The sequence below is a fragment of the Capra hircus genome, chromosome 9 (assembly GCF_001704415.2).
Source record: "Capra hircus breed San Clemente chromosome 9, ASM170441v1, whole genome shotgun sequence".
Lineage (NCBI taxonomy): Eukaryota > Metazoa > Chordata > Mammalia > Artiodactyla > Bovidae > Capra > Capra hircus.
The window spans coordinates 11,360,419-11,376,272 of record NC_030816.1 but is presented as its reverse complement, the minus strand read 5'-3'; the positions used below and the strand labels follow the sequence as shown (position 1 = coordinate 11,376,272).

The window sequence follows — 15,854 nt, the reverse complement described above, 5'->3', positions numbered from 1 at the left end:
AAATCCTATCTGTAATACTATCTTACATACTTCAAGTTTGGCAATATGTATATGGTAGGAGTTTTCTAAGAGGCTATTCTACTGGGTGTTTTTTTCATATTTAAATGGCTGCACTCGATTGTTTTTAAGGATGATATGAACAAAAATTGATGAAAACATTCCATAGACTCACATATATTCTCTACCTTGCTGTATGAGGTGGTAGGCTATCTAGCAGCCACCACGAGTTGAGGGTGGGCCCTGAGGGAAGCAAGGCAGAGAATGAGCGCTGCAACCAGGAGAGACACATCACTTCATCCCTGAGATAGTCATTAGTACTTTCAGAAGAAGGATCTCAACTGAAAATTTCAGGGAGGACTCTTGACAGTGCTACAAGGCAAGCTTCAACAGGTTTTGAAATAACGGTACTAGCCACATCACTATCTAAATTTCTGAAGATAAGCAATATACACATATGCTCATAAATTCACAAACAGTATGTTAAACAATCCAAAACTCATATCCAGAGTCAATTTTTTCTAAGGAGAGCCGTAATAGTAATTTTACAAACTAGTCGTGAATTTCATGGTAGAAGTAATGAACCAAATTTAATTGATTTAAAGCTGAAATTTACCAACACATTCTTTGACAGCAAATGAAAATCGGAATGTTTACGTGCTTATCCAATAGATAAAATTGTATAAGACCCAAGATCTCGTTCTAAACACACTATGCAAACATGCTTAGATCAAGAAACTTCTGACACATAAATTGTACATGATTTAGTTTTCAAGAATTTTGTAATCTAACCTAATGTGCTGGGTAGAATTTCAAAGTCAAGTTAAGAAATTTTGCACTAAAAAAAAAAAAAATACAATGAAATTACTAATTTCAAATGAACTTTCAAACAAGGGTAGTTGATTCAAAAGAAATCAGCCCACATAAAAGAATATTAAATTTAAAATAGCTATATAATATAAATTGTAATGCTGTTATATTGTTTAAAGATTGTAAAATAAAATACAGGATACACTTTACTTTTATAGTGGGTAAATTGTGTGTATTGCAAATAGTAACACATTTGAGGGTTCTTTTTTCTCCTTGTACTTTTAAACTATTTTTAATACTGATGACTTACAACAAGAGGGCATCGTAATATGCACTATTCAATATCTTTAACAGGCCCTTTTGGACTCTAAGTTAATGCCCCTTTTGAGTGCAAAAATTCTACAGGGTAGTATTCTGGGCAGCAGAAGCACTTTGATAGACTGGAGTTACCTTGGGAGAAAGGCATAAGAAAAGTTCAGTTGGGACATGGAGCCAGAATTCAAAATTTCAGACCCTATATCTTCAATGAGTAATGAAACTACTTAAACAACTGAAGGAGAGAAAAAAATCCATGAAGACCTATTAACAACAATCAATAAGAAACATACTTGCTTTGGCAAAAGCAAGTTCATCATGCTAAGATATTATGAATATATAGATTCTAAAAAGTTGTTAATATTACTATTTATGATATCTGCCATGAAATGAAGTTATTGATAATAGAACTGCCTTCAAACCTCCGTGGGATTTTGAAATTTGAATTCATACAGTTTTTCTTCCTCTTTATCTGATATTAAATGGTAGCTAAATATAAAAATTTCTGCTGAATTCTATCAGAATGTTAAAAGTGTAATAGTAGTTTTAAAGGTCAAATGAAGTTTCTAAGTTACATATGAATGATGAAATACATAAATGATTTCCAAATTACATGTATACAATACGTCACCTCTAAATGATCGTGAGAGGGGTGCAAATAATGAAAATTGACTTGTAGCAATAAAACAGAAGCCTGTAACGCACGGTGTAAATGAACGTGCTGACACAAAGCATCTACTGCAAAGTACTCTTAGGTTCTGAAGAGCAACTGGGTGCTCAGGAAACTGGAATTTCAAGAGGTCAAGGAAGTATGTTCTCATCTTTACAGCACCTCTGTGTTTTCTTGTGTTAGCTCACACCTGGACACTGTATTTTCTTTTTTTGTTTCTTTGTCCTCATCAGTTTCAGTGTAAATAAAATAAGAATACAAGGATGTCATGTCACATTGTGCTCTGTCAAAATAGAATGTGAAGGCAGAGAAGCACAGTGGTTTTCCTCATCTTTTTCCTCATCTGAAAAGATGTTTTTCCTCATCTCTCCATGGAGGTGATAACAGAACTTATAGACACAGTACTTGCTCTTAGGAGTATGGCTGGCACTTGGACATGTTCATTAAATTGTAGTCATCTATAATTATTACTCTTACTATTTCTAAAAATTGTTATTGTTTTTGTTTAGTTGCTCACTGGTGTTCAACTCTTTGAGACACTGTGGACTGCAGAATACCAGGCTTCCCTGTCCTTCACTATCTCCCAGAGTTTGACAGTTTTCATGTCCATTGAGTCACTGATGCCATCCTCTGTTGCCCCCTTCTCCTCCTGCCCTCAGTCTTTCCCAGGATCAGGGTCTTTTAGAAAAAGCAAGGGACTTGCAGAAAAACATCCACTTCTGTTTCATTGACTACGCTAAAGTCTTTGACTGTGTTGATCCCAACAAACAGTGGAAAATTCTTCAAGAGATGGGAATATCAAAGCACCTTACCTGCCTCCTGTGAAACCTATATGCAGGTCAAGAAGCAACAGTTAAAACCAGACATGGAACAACAGACTGGTTCAGAATTGGGAAAGGAGTACATCAAGGCTGTATATTGTCACTCTGCTTATTTAACTTATATGCAGAGTGTATTGTGTGAAATGCCGACTGGATGAATCACAAGCTGGAACCAAGATTGCCAGGAGAAATATCAACAACTTCAGACGTGTAGATGATACTACTCTAACGGCAGAAAGTGAAGAGGAACTAAAGAGCCCCTTGATGAAGGTGAAAAAGGAGAGTGAAATAGGTGGCTTAAAACTCAACATTTAAAAAACGAAGATCATGGCATCCGGTCCCATCACTTCATGGCGAATAGATAGGCAAAAAGTAGAAAGAGTGGCAAAATGTATTTCTAAAAATAGACAGCCTAAGTCAACTTCATCTTGATTATTACAATAGGATTACTAATTGGGAGTTTAAGGAGCAAAGAGAGGAGAGACATAATTAATTAATCCAGCAGAGGAAAAGATTACAAGAATGGGGAAGATTTTTCTGAAGGTGTGACATGTAAGCACTTAAGTCTGAGTTAGATCCAGGGATACTAGAGAATGCATTCTAGGGAAATGCATCAGTAGGATTTGTAAGCATTGTGGGTTATGGTGAGTGATGTGCAGGGGTGACTGGCAAGAGCAGGATGAGGACTTCAAAGTTGATGACTGCATAAGCAGGGGCCCGGTCACAGAGGATAAGTGTGCTGGGTGCCATGGTAGGAAGCTTGGGTTTATCTTCTTTAACCTCTGAAAATTTACACTCAGTACCTTATAGTCAGGACAGTCTTGTTTCAGAATCCCCAAAAGAATGGGGCATAAATAGATTTGTTGTTGTTGTTTAGTCATGACGTCATGCCCGACTCTTTCTGAACCCATGAACTGCAGCACACCAGGCTCTTCTGCCCTCCTCTATCTCCCAGAGTTTGCTCAAATTCATGTCCATTGAGTTACTGATGCTATCTATCTCATCCTCTGCCACCCGCTTCTCCTTTTGCCTTCAATCTTTCCCAGCATCAGGGTCTTTTCCAGTGAGTCAGCTCTTCACATCAGGTGGCCAAAGGATTGCAGCATCAGTCCTTCCGATGAATATTCAGGACTGATTTCCTTTAGGATGGACTGGTTTGATCTCCTTGTGGTCCAAGGGACTCTCAAGTCTTCTTTAGCACCATGGTTCAAAAGCATCAGTTCTTTGGCGCTCAGCTTTATGGTCCAACTCTCACATCTGTACATGACTACTGCAAAAACCATAGCTGTGGCAGACAGACCTTCGTTGGCAAAGTGATGTCTCTGCTTTCTAAGATGCTATCTAGGTTCATCTTAGATTCCCTTCCAAGGAGCAAATGTCTTTCAATTTCACGACTGCAGTCACTATCTGCAGTGATTTTGGAGCCCAAGAAAAAAAATATGTCACTGCTTCCACTTTTTCTCTTCTATTTGCCACAAAATGATGGATGCCATCATCTTAGTTTTTTGAATGTTGAGTTCCAAGCCATTTTTTTCACTCTCTTCTTTCACTCTCATCAAGAGGCTCTCTAGTTTCTCTTCATTTTCTTCCATTAACAATGGATGAACACCTCTTATATTAACCCTTTTCATTTGGTAGCCAAAATGTTGTTTCAGTCTTAATATCTTTGCAAAAAATGGGCTCAAGATAATTTCTCAAATTACAGCATTTAGCAGAGTATGTAATGATACATCAAATTATTTTTCTGTAAATAATTACTCAGAAGCATCTTGGAAATTAAATGGAAATACAATTGAACTAATTCATGTGTTAAACAATGGTTGACCATTATACAACTCCAGAGGGTTAATCCAAGTATAATTTATAGTCACCCTCCATATCTGTGGTTCCCCTGCATCTGGGGATTTAACCAACCAGAAGCTGTAGTACTGTAGTATTATTGTTGAAAAATATCCATGTATAAGTCAATTTGTGCAGTTCAAACCTGTGTTGTTCAAGGATCAACTATACAGAGTAGATAAAACAAGTAGCTTAAATTTCCATTTGGAGACATCATCTGCCTATTTTAAGTATCCATTATACCATATTTGCACTGTATTTGAAATAAATTCCTAGGTTAAAATAATAGAAAGGAAATAAGTATTTCTGTTCTGTTAAACAACAAAAATCCAAAAGGTTTTAATGCATTTCTCAAGTCAGTTCTACTTGGTAAAAATATAGCTGAGAAAGAATTTAGCCTTGCTGACTTTCAGCTCTGTTCTGCACCACTAGGTCAAGCTGTCCTGTGTTTATATAGCCCACAATTTAAAGACCTTTAAATATGTATTTACACAATAGATCATATTTGCTGAAGAAGTCATACTGTAGCAATTTCCCCTCCTTTGCGAAATTTCTTCAGTGATGTCTTCACAAAAAAGGAAAAAATTAGAATTTTCATCCTCTATATATGAAATTCAGGTTCAACTCTAGGTCCAAAAATCATCAGATTAACTCCTTTTTCACATCATTTGCGCTCTTTTAAAAGTATCAAGTCTTGGCTTCTCAAATGAATTTCCTTCCATACCAAATTAAGAGAACTACCTAACAATGAATTTCGTACTTTTGATGAGATACTCATTTAACTGGCTTGATCGTAGATTCTGTGATATTTAGTCCTCAGTTCATAGAGTGTGGGATACATTTTTAGCTTTCTGAGAAAACTTAGTCTTGGAAGTTGAGCTACTTAAAGCTCAATAGCTCCCCTTAGTGGTACCTTGCAAGAAATTCACCAAGAAGCAGCTTTTATGACGATCTATACACAGATATTTCTAAACACCCTGAAAATTGTGAACTGATATTCCTAATTTGAGTAATTCTCAATAAACAAATTCTATTCGTGATTCTAACGAGAACGATTCTTTCATTAATAACCCTATTACATTTAAAAATATAACAGCATTTTCTGTGGTTTTTATTTTTACTTGGAACTTAAAGTATGTAATACACAATTTAGGAAATACTATTCAAGACCACTTATTTTGTTCTTTTTTAATGTATTTACTTTTCAGTTCATACTTCTTTTTAAACATATTTTAAAAAGACAATCTGCAACTAATTTTTATCTTGTATATAGGTGCCTGTTCCAAATGTACCTAATTAGAAAACTTGACTTAAAAATCAATAGCTACAGTAAGTCAAAAAAACATACCGGATATCCATGGGAAAGTATAAGAAATTAAATTATCAATGCTGTGACATGAAATAAACTTTTTGAAAGCACATGTTTGAGAACATTGGACTTCTTTTGATCTCTAGTTATGGTTCTTAAATGTAGCTGCACAGAAGAATCAACTGGGAATGAACATGTTGTTAATTCCTGGGCACATCATAAAACTACTGACTCATAATCTCCAGGAGTGGCACTAGGAATCTATTTTTCAAAGTCATCTGTGCTTGGAAACCCGGTTTGCAGAAGGCCCTAGGAGATCTTTACATAAGTGACAATACGCTATTGTATTCATGGACTTCCCTGGTGTCTCAGACGGTAAAGAATCCACCTGCAATGCAGGAGACCTGGGGTTCGATCCTTGGGTTGGGCAGATCTCCTGGAGGAGGGCATGGAAACCCATTCCAGTATTGTATTTATAGAAAATAACTTCAGAATCTCAAAAATGTCACTGGCCTACTGAATTATGATTTGCAACAAACATTGAATAATATGTGGCTATATGGTCTTCACAGAGATCTAGGCTAAATTTTAGCTACTCTTCAAAGTCAAGGCTCAAATGGTATGGTGATGATACCAGTCATCACCATACTCACTTTATGGATTCTTATTACTTTTAGAAGTTTCTGAAATAGAAAATCGCCTTTTCTAAACTAGTCACAGAAACACCCAAATTCTGCTTTGCTCTCAGATTCTGACACTTGCCCTTCTCCAGTTTTCAGTACCACTGGTCCTCAGAACAAACTCCCAAAATGGCAATCGAGTCCTGTCTGTCGTTCCAGCTTCTCTGGGTAATGCACTATATATAGGCTCTGATCAAACCAAGGAAGTCTACTTCAGTTCCCCAGATTCACCATGTCCTTGCATGCCTTCATGCCATTGACATATTGTTCACTGCCTGCTGTGCCCTTTTTCCCTCATCAGCCTGGCGGACTCTCATTAATTCTTTAAAGCTCAGCTTAAACATCACCCCGTCCGGGGAGTCTTTTTCGGTCTCCATTGGCAGAGTTCAATGCTTTCCTTGTTCTGCAACCAATAGATCTTGTGCACGCTACTATTTGTGCATTAGTGTGCGGCTTTATTTATTGTATCTGTCTCCATATCTCACTTGTATCTCCCGGTTTTAACACACTCCTTGGCAGGGATAGAGGCTTAATTACTGTTTGTGTAATGAGTTAATAACAGTAGCCTTCATTTCTCCCATGATTAGTATGTACCATGTACTATGCTAAGTGCTTTACAAGCACCCTTAAAAAGTTCAGCAAGTGGTAATGATTATCCCCATTCTAAATATCAGACAATTAATCCCAAGAGATACCAACTTATCAAAAGTCACACAACTAGCTGGTGGCAGATCTAGAATTTGAACACCATGTTTTTCTGACTAATGTAGTGTTTAATGTTCTTAAACGTTACACTTCTTTGCTAGGACTAATTTCTTTTTGATGGTTTCTATCCAAACCCCGCCCTCATAGCTGGGACATGGAAGCATGATGAAGATTCTTTTAATCATTGGAGCACTCTACAACCCAATTCTGGTGCACGTGGGTGCATGCACACACATAATCAGTGAATGACAAAGCACAAATGTATATGTAAGACTCTGATAGCTGGAATGCATAGTTTGCAAAATCACCAAAAAATGTATAAAATAACTCCTGCCCACATCAATGAAAAGTCAGCAGCATAGAAAAAGAAATCCGCTTTAATGAAAACCTGACAGGGTTTCCCAAATTGCATGTGATTTTTAATGGACTAGAGACACTCTTCTGCATTTTTATTTCTTGGACAAGAGGAAAACATATTACTTATGCAAAAGGATAGTTAGCATTTCCAACCACTAACACATGGCCTGTAAAAAATAATAATCTCATTTTTCTATTGTGCAAGAGCCCTCTGTTAGGCAACAACAACGTACAACATGCTAGTTTCCTGTTACTTTAGTAGAGCCTCCCCTTTCACTCACCACCCAGACTAAATAGTTATTCCTTGGATAATAAAACTCTAATACTGGTTTCAAGCCACTTCCAAGAATGTTTCTGCCTGTGTTAAGAAACAATCATATCAGTTTTCTAATAAGCAGAAATGCACTGTAAGTTGAATATGTTGTCACATGTAGCTAGCAAACATATAAATCAATCCATGACCAAGAAAGAAACTATATATTTTTTATGGTTGGGATCACAGCTGTAAAATGTTGGACCATCATCAAGAGAACAATGTCAAACACTGAACTTTTGGATGATTTCCATAAAAATAACATTTTGTTTAGGGTCAGTAGTTTTTATGGAACTTTGGAATGATTTTCACTGATGATATTTTTAGAGATGAACTTGAACACTTCCAAAATGCTCTTCAAATGGAAATATTATGTAATCTAACCTTTTCAGCCATGTTCTTTGGAAAATCAACCACATACCACAAAAACCAGCATCTCTCTCTTTCAGTTTGTACAGATTTATGAAAATTATAGTACACATGCAAGACAATAAATTAGCTTTTCAGTTTTCTCTTAGTTACCAAGTTCATATCAGCACTGAAAATGTGTAAAGCCAACATGAAAAAAAGGAAAACACCCTGAATTTCTTCTATAGAAATCTTATCAATCCAGCAATAGTCTCTTAAGTGAAAAGAATGGTGAAATTCATGAATCTTTATACGACTAGTCAGCCCTAGACGTAATAGTCAACTCTAATATTTTTTGTTCTCTACATATCCCAAATAATTTGCATGATATTTGATTTACGTGGTCTGAATTCTTATTTTTGTTTACTCTCCTTTTAAAGTCCAAACTTTGGAGATTTTTATGTTGAGCCCAACAGGCAAGTTTTCACAACATAACTGGAAGACTTTATAAATATAGTCTCAGACAAAGCTAGCTGTGGCATAAAATCGAAGGAGACTGTGTTGGCTGAGCATACATATACAGTATTAATAATGTTGGTTCCTAGAATTCCATAACCAGAGCTCAAGAAAAGGAAAGCCAAACCACTGAATTCAATATTTGCAGCCTATTTCAGGATGTGAAAATATTTTGGTTCTCCCATGCAAATAATTTCTCGAAAATACTTTTGTTCAAAATGACTTTTTGTAGACTGAAACTAATTTCAGATTCTGCATGACTCAGTATGTAGGGATACACCCAATCAGAATTTCTTCCACACCCAGGTATACTTGGTTCTTAGTTTTCACTTACTGTATCGATTTGAATCAGTAATTTTTCGCTGGGATATGTGTGTTAATGGAGATTGCTAAACCATGCCCCCAAAATTACTTTACAATGTAGGTTGTATGTGTAAAATGTTAACATAATAATAAAATATAGCTAATATACTAATTTGAAATTTAAAAACAATTCATCTAATGTGGTGCCAGACTCATGCACTTTGATCAAATTGCATGCTAAGTCATTTCAGTCTTGTCTGACTCTTTGTGACCCTGTGGACCATAGCCTGACAGGCTCCTCTGTCCATGGGGTTCTCCAGGCAAGAATACTGGAGTGGGTTGCCATGCCATCCTCAGGGGATCATTCTGACCCAGAGATCAAACCTGCTTCTCTTATGTCTCCTGCATTGGCAGGTGGGTTCTTTACCACTAACACCACCTGGGAAGCCCACTGATGGAATTACTCTCTCCTAAAACTGCCGACAGTTACCCAAGGCCAATAGAATGAAATTCATTTCTTCGTCCTGGCCCCAGTCTTTCTTTCACTATGCTTCCTGCATCAAAACCTTTAAAGTTGTATTGATTCCACTTTTTAAAATGTTTCACACTGTGTATCTGAATAAATCTGTGCTTCAAACCCTGTTCAAGGTCAAGATTCTCATGGAATCCAGTATACTTCAATAAACATCTACTCATTTGGTTGAGAGAGAGAAAGTTCCTGCCCTCATGGCTAATACCATAGGGTTATTAAGTCATAGTCATAGTCAAACATTTCTTTATAGTCCAACTCTCACATCCATACATGACTACTGGAAAAACCATAGCTTTGACTAGATGGACCTTTGTTGGCAAGAAATGTCTCTGCTTTTTAATATGCTGTCTAGGTTGGTCATAACTTTTCTTCCAAGGAGCAAGCGTCTTTTAAGTTCGTGGCTGCACTCAGCATCTGCAGTGATTTTGGAGCCCCCCAAAATAAAGTCTCTCTCTGTTTCCATTGTTTCCCCATCTATCTGCCATGAAGTGATGGGACTAGATGTCATCATCTTAGTTTTCTGAATGTTGAGTTTTAAGCCAACTTTTTCACTCTTCTTTTTCACTTTCACCAAGAGGCTCTTTAGTTCTTCACTTTCTGCCATAAGGGTGGTGTCATCTGCATATCTGAGGTTATTGATATTTCTCCTGGCAATCTTGACTCCAGCTTGTGCTTCATCCAGCCCAGCATTTCTCATGATGTACTCTGCATATGAGTTCAATAAACAGGGTGACAATATACAGCTTTGACGCACTCCTTTCCCAATTTGGAACCAGTCTGTTGTTCCATGTCTGGTTTTAACTGTTGCTTCTTGACTTGGATACAGATTTCTCAGGAGGCAGGTCAGGTGGTCTGGTATTCCCATCTCTTGAAGAATTTTCCACGATTTGTTGTGATCTACACAGTCAAAGGCTTTGGCGTAGTCAATAAAGCAAAAGTAGATGTTTTTCCTGGAACTTTCTTGCTTTTTCAATGATCCAACGGATGCTGGCAATTTGATCTGTGCCCTTTCTAAATCCAGCTTGAACATCTGGAAGTTCATGGTTCACGTACTGTTGAAGCATGGCTTGGAGAATTTTGAACATTACTTCGCTAGCGTGTGAGATGAGTGCAACTGTGCAGTAGTTTTAACCTCTTTGACATTGCCTTTCTTTGGGACAGAATGCAAATAGGTAACTGCTACTTGGAAAATTTTGAAAACAAAATAGAACCTCTTATAGGAGTCAGATAACATATACACATTAGTAAGTTTCTTGAAAGAAGGTATTAATCTCTCAATTTTGTCTGACTCTTTACAACCCCATAGAGTGTAGCCTGCCATGCTCTTCTATCCATGGAATTCTCCAGGCAAGAATACTGGAGTGGGTTGCCATTCCCTTCTCCAGGGGATCTTCCTGACCTAGGGATAGAACCTGGGTCTTCTGCATTGCATGCAGATTCTGTCCCATCTGAGCCACCAGAAATCTATTCAAAAATTTATATTAATTATCCACCAATAGCTATCACGTAAAATTATACTCATACCAAACTGACAGCAATAGAACCTTCTGGAATTCAGAACTATCAAGTATTAATTATGTCATCATATGTGCATGTGTTTCATGTTTGCACTGCTTAAAGTATAGTACAACAGCCTTCATAAAACTAACTGGATGAATGATTTAAATAGGGGATAATTTCGTATCTATGGGCGTGGTATGCAACCTAAGAGAAATTCAACTTGTCTTTAAAAACTTTGAAAAATGAAACTGAACATGACTAAATGCTTTTTAACAGGTGTCTCCTTTCATTTCAGGAAGAAAAGGAAGGGAGAGAAAGAGAAAAAAACCTAATAAAGAAGAAAGTAAAGATGCAATACCTGATAACAAAGGTCTGGAGCCCAGCAGGGAAACTCCAGAGCAACGAGAAAACAAACAGCAGCAGAAGAAACGAAAGGTCCAAGATAAACAACAGAAATCGGTATCCGTCAGCACTGTACACTAGAGGGTCCCGTGAGATTGTCGTAAACTCGTAATGCTGCTATCTCCACCAGATGCCCAGGACAGGTGCTCTAGCCGTTAGGACCACAAATGGACAACGTGTCAGTTACTGCTCAGTCTAAACAACATTCCAGATAGTCGCTATATTCTTCATACAAGCATAGTTAACAACAAAGAGCCAAAAGTCCAAAGAAGGGATGCTTTTGAATGGTTATCTTACGTGCTTCTGTGCATTTTTAAGAGACAAGGAATTTTGTACATAATCATCAATAGGCTAGAAGCTGTAACAACCTAATGATAACAGCTTGAGAAGCACCATCTTCTCCCTGTAAAGTCATGTTTTCAAGCTATTGCTTAAAGAAGCAAATGACAGCTCTGCAAACTGAAAGATGCTGTGTCCCTTCAAAAGAAACCAGAGATCAGAGGAGAGAAACACCTTTCAAAGGACAGTGTTGTTTTGTCCAGGAAATCTAGGGAGTGCTCAGATATTAGGGCCTGGCATTTGGAATCATAGGAATTATCACCATGGAAACAATTGTTTTAAGCTTGGTTCTCTTGCCCTCATTTGTCCTTCTGCAAGAAGCATGAGAGTGCACATATTTTCAGAATTGATATACTGTATGGGCTTGGAGGAAGGCAAAATGTGGACTAAACCATAGAGCTGGAGATGATTTTTGTGCTTTACAAAACTGTGAAGGGTTGTGATTACCTGGAACAGGTCTCCAGTCTATGTCCGCACTGTGTGGTTCAGCCTCTGCTACCCCTTGGGTTATATGTCTGTAAACATGTACCTGTAACTTACTTCCAAAAACAAAATCATACTTATTAGAAGAAAATTCTGATTTCATAGAAAACAAAAACTAGAGCAAGGAAAATATAACATGTTTGCAAAGTCATGTGTTTTCTTTCTCTCTCAACTGGGAGGGGGAAAAACAATCTTATTACCTGCTTAATTGTCCACATGGAACTAAAAGGGATACTACTTTCTAACAAAGTGTATCTAATAGGGGGGAAAGCCACCACAATAAATATATTTGTTGATAGTTTTTAAAGTTTTGTTCATTTTATTGTTTGTTTTATTAAAAAGTTGTTACTCTGAGAGATTCCTGAAATAAGAAAGAGGATTGTGTATCCTATGGAATTCAGAACATATTACATTTCTCGGTGTTTGCTTTTGGAGTCCAGCCTTATCTGAGCTGATGGAAATTTACTTATAAAGTATTAGAAGATATTTATCCCATTTTTCTTATTGTGATTAAAAAAATTCTAGTTATAGCTACAGGGGCCTCCCTAAATGATTTCATTACTCCCCCTTTTTTGCTTCGAAATTTGTATCTTTTCTTATATGTCGGTTCCTCCGGCGTCTTGAACATTTGGCCTTTTCTTCTGCATGTTTTTCAGTCTCTGGATCTCTTTGGGGAACTGATGTCACCCTATCTGGAGGCTTCACCAGTATTTCAGAGAGGCCACAGCCAGCCTGGGGCAAGAGGAGACAGGTGCCACAGACTCTCATGACCCACCATAACCTTCCTGTCGCAATGGAAGGACACACAGCTACCCGTTCACCAGTCTTCCTAGCCCTCTAAAGAGCACTGCTTTCTGAAGAGCTGGCAATGAGTCTGGTTTCTAGCTGCCAATTTCTGGTCATTCTTTCTCCACAAACTATACTCTTCATGTGGGCCGTTTGCCTTAATTCTCTTTTCCTCTTCCAAGATATAAAATTTCTGAGTGATGTGTTCCTGCTTCTTATTCTGTATTTTCTTTTCTGGTCCACGTGAAATGTGTTATGTATAAAAATAATCCAATCTTCAACTACAAAATTTATGTCACCAAGGAGAAACAAACATTTTCCTTACAGAGTTGTGTTAGGTGGAAGTATAGTCCCATCTTCTAGACCTTAGAGGTGGTTTCTATCACCATCTTTGTCCTCAATCTTATCTAGTCAAGCCTATATGGCCAAATGATTTTTGTGTACTCTCTGTGTTTACCATTGTCTTCATCCTTTCAACAAGCAATGACTGAGAAGGTCTACACCTGCATATGCAATGCTGAGAAAAGGTGAAATAAACCAGGACACAACAACTGTGGCAAATGATTATCATGTCTTCCCAGGTGTTTTGACTCCAGACTTTTACTCTGTGGCCCCCAGACAATGGGAGATAATCTAAATCTCTGATGCAGCGCATAATTACAAGTAGAATTATTACAAAGGAAAAAAAAATGAAAACCAGCATTATAGTTACATATTGGGTGAAATGGGCTTCCCTGGTGGCTCAGAGGTTAAAGCATCTGCCTGCAATGCAGGAGACCTGGGTTCGATCCCTGGGTTGGGAAGATCCCCTGGAGAAGGAAATGGCAACCCACTCTAGTATTCTTGCCTGGAGAATCCCATGGACAGCGGAGCCTCATGGACAGCGGAGCCTGGTGGGCTACAGTCCACGGGGTCGCAGAGTCGGACACGACTGAGTGACCTCACTTTCACTTTCATTGGGTGAAATAGAAGTGAAGACAAAGAAAACAACTTTAACTGCAGTTCTTAATCCACACGTAATTAGATTTTAAAGCACGTGAAATCATTATCATCTTCAAACTAGCAGCCTACTCAACTTTGGGAAAATCTCCTGCTTGACTTCTGATAAAATTCCTGTATTAGTCACTGAAGGCATTAACTTTCTGCTCTGATTCTGTCTCTAAGATCTGGTAAACTGTTAATGGTGACAGATGGCTGGTAAAGTCTAGATACAAAGAAAATGAAGGGAATGCAGCAATCTGCAGTAAATCTGTGTTTGATCCACACGCCTGTTCTGGTCTCCAAATTCTACTTTATGAGAGAAAGGAGGTCTTTTTTCTATCCAGTCATAGATAGCTGGCACTACTTAACGACTGGCAAACTACTTAACTGCTCTGCATCCTCATTTCTTATGTGTTGCATGAAAGAGATGGTCTGGAGATAACCATTGGCAGGGAAGCCTTGTCCTTTGTGTTAGTTCAAGGTGATGTCCTTAATAACCCCTCATTAGTGACAGTGTCCTTCTGGGTTCCCCAACTTTGCTTTTCCAAAAAGTGGAAATGTACAGGCTCTTAGATGAGAATTAGAAGTTTCACCACTCAATATAATAATTATTCTGTACATAATAAATATCAAGAAAAATAACTAATCCCACAAGCCACACATATAAGTCCATTTTTGTCCTGATTAATATGTGATATTATCCATATAAGTGTGCTTAGTCCTTGAAATTATTACATTAATTTCTTATTCCTTGAAATTATTACATAATAAGTACATTATTTCATAATAATCGAACCCATAATAAATAATAAAGTACATTATTACATAATAAATACATTATTTCATATTACATAATAAGTAATTCCTTGAAATTGTTACATTAACTTTCAGGAATAAGTAATTCCTTGAAATTATTGCATCAAGGAATTACTTATTCCTGGAAATTAATGTAATAATTTCCAGGAATAAGTATATCTGTAGGATTCAGTGGAAATGAAATGAATATTAGTAACCAAAATGTAAACACAGGTGTTGTCTTGGATTTGTTAAAATTAAGAAATCACATATTCTTGAAATTATGCATTTTTTAAAATAAATGAGCATAAAGACGCTGAGGAACTGACTAGACTCTATCTCAGTCCAGCTGCAACTATTTCTGGGCAAATTAGTGGGAGACAAGGCCTCTTTCTTAAGCTGATATGTTACTTCTTATAACACAGAGTTAGTCTGGAAGCCAATATAAATTCATCCTCCACTGAAGAATAAGATTACCTAAAGATGGCAGTAGGATCAACTGAGACTTTTTCTGTTGCAAATAATAACATTTCACCTGCTTTTTTAACCTATTTATTTTTAATTGAAGTATAATTGCTTAACAGTATTGTGTTGGCTTTCACCAAACATCAACATGAATCAGCCATAGGTTTCCCCATGTCCCCTCCCATTTGAACATCCCTCTCACCTCCCTCCCCAACTAGGTTGTTACCAACCTAGTGACCAACCCCTCCAGGTTGTTCTCAAGCCACTAACTTAGTAGATGTGTGATCATTTTTATTATATTCTTACCTCTTGATTTATTAGAAAAAAGAAACAAAACCCCCAAATTGTCTGTACCTTCTTCATGCTAACCAGTTATCCTTTGACTGAATTATATTATGTAATTATCTCCAAAGCACAGTGAGCAGGTTATTGATATATTTGTTGTTAAAAGGAGGAAACTAGAGCACAGAGAAGCACCCAAAGTCACAGAAGCAGTAATCAATAAGCCTGGAAGTCACTTCAGCTCTGCTCTTGCTCCTTCCCATGCCTCATAACTCTTTGGAATTCCCTGGTGATACAGTGGTTAAG

The 15,854-nt window shown here is 37.3% G+C and overlaps 1 protein-coding gene across 1 annotated transcript in view; it reads left to right on the top strand.

The window, feature by feature from the left end:
• The window catches only part of RSPO3 (R-spondin 3), a 93,732-nt gene extending 81,190 nt beyond the window's left edge, over window positions 1-12,542 (top strand). The window contains exon 5 of the mRNA XM_005684479.2: window positions 11,311-12,542. Coding sequence (XP_005684536.1) covers window positions 11,311-11,498 — 188 coding nt within the window. The 3' untranslated portion in view covers window positions 11,499-12,542. The remainder of the gene's footprint in view (window positions 1-11,310) is intronic.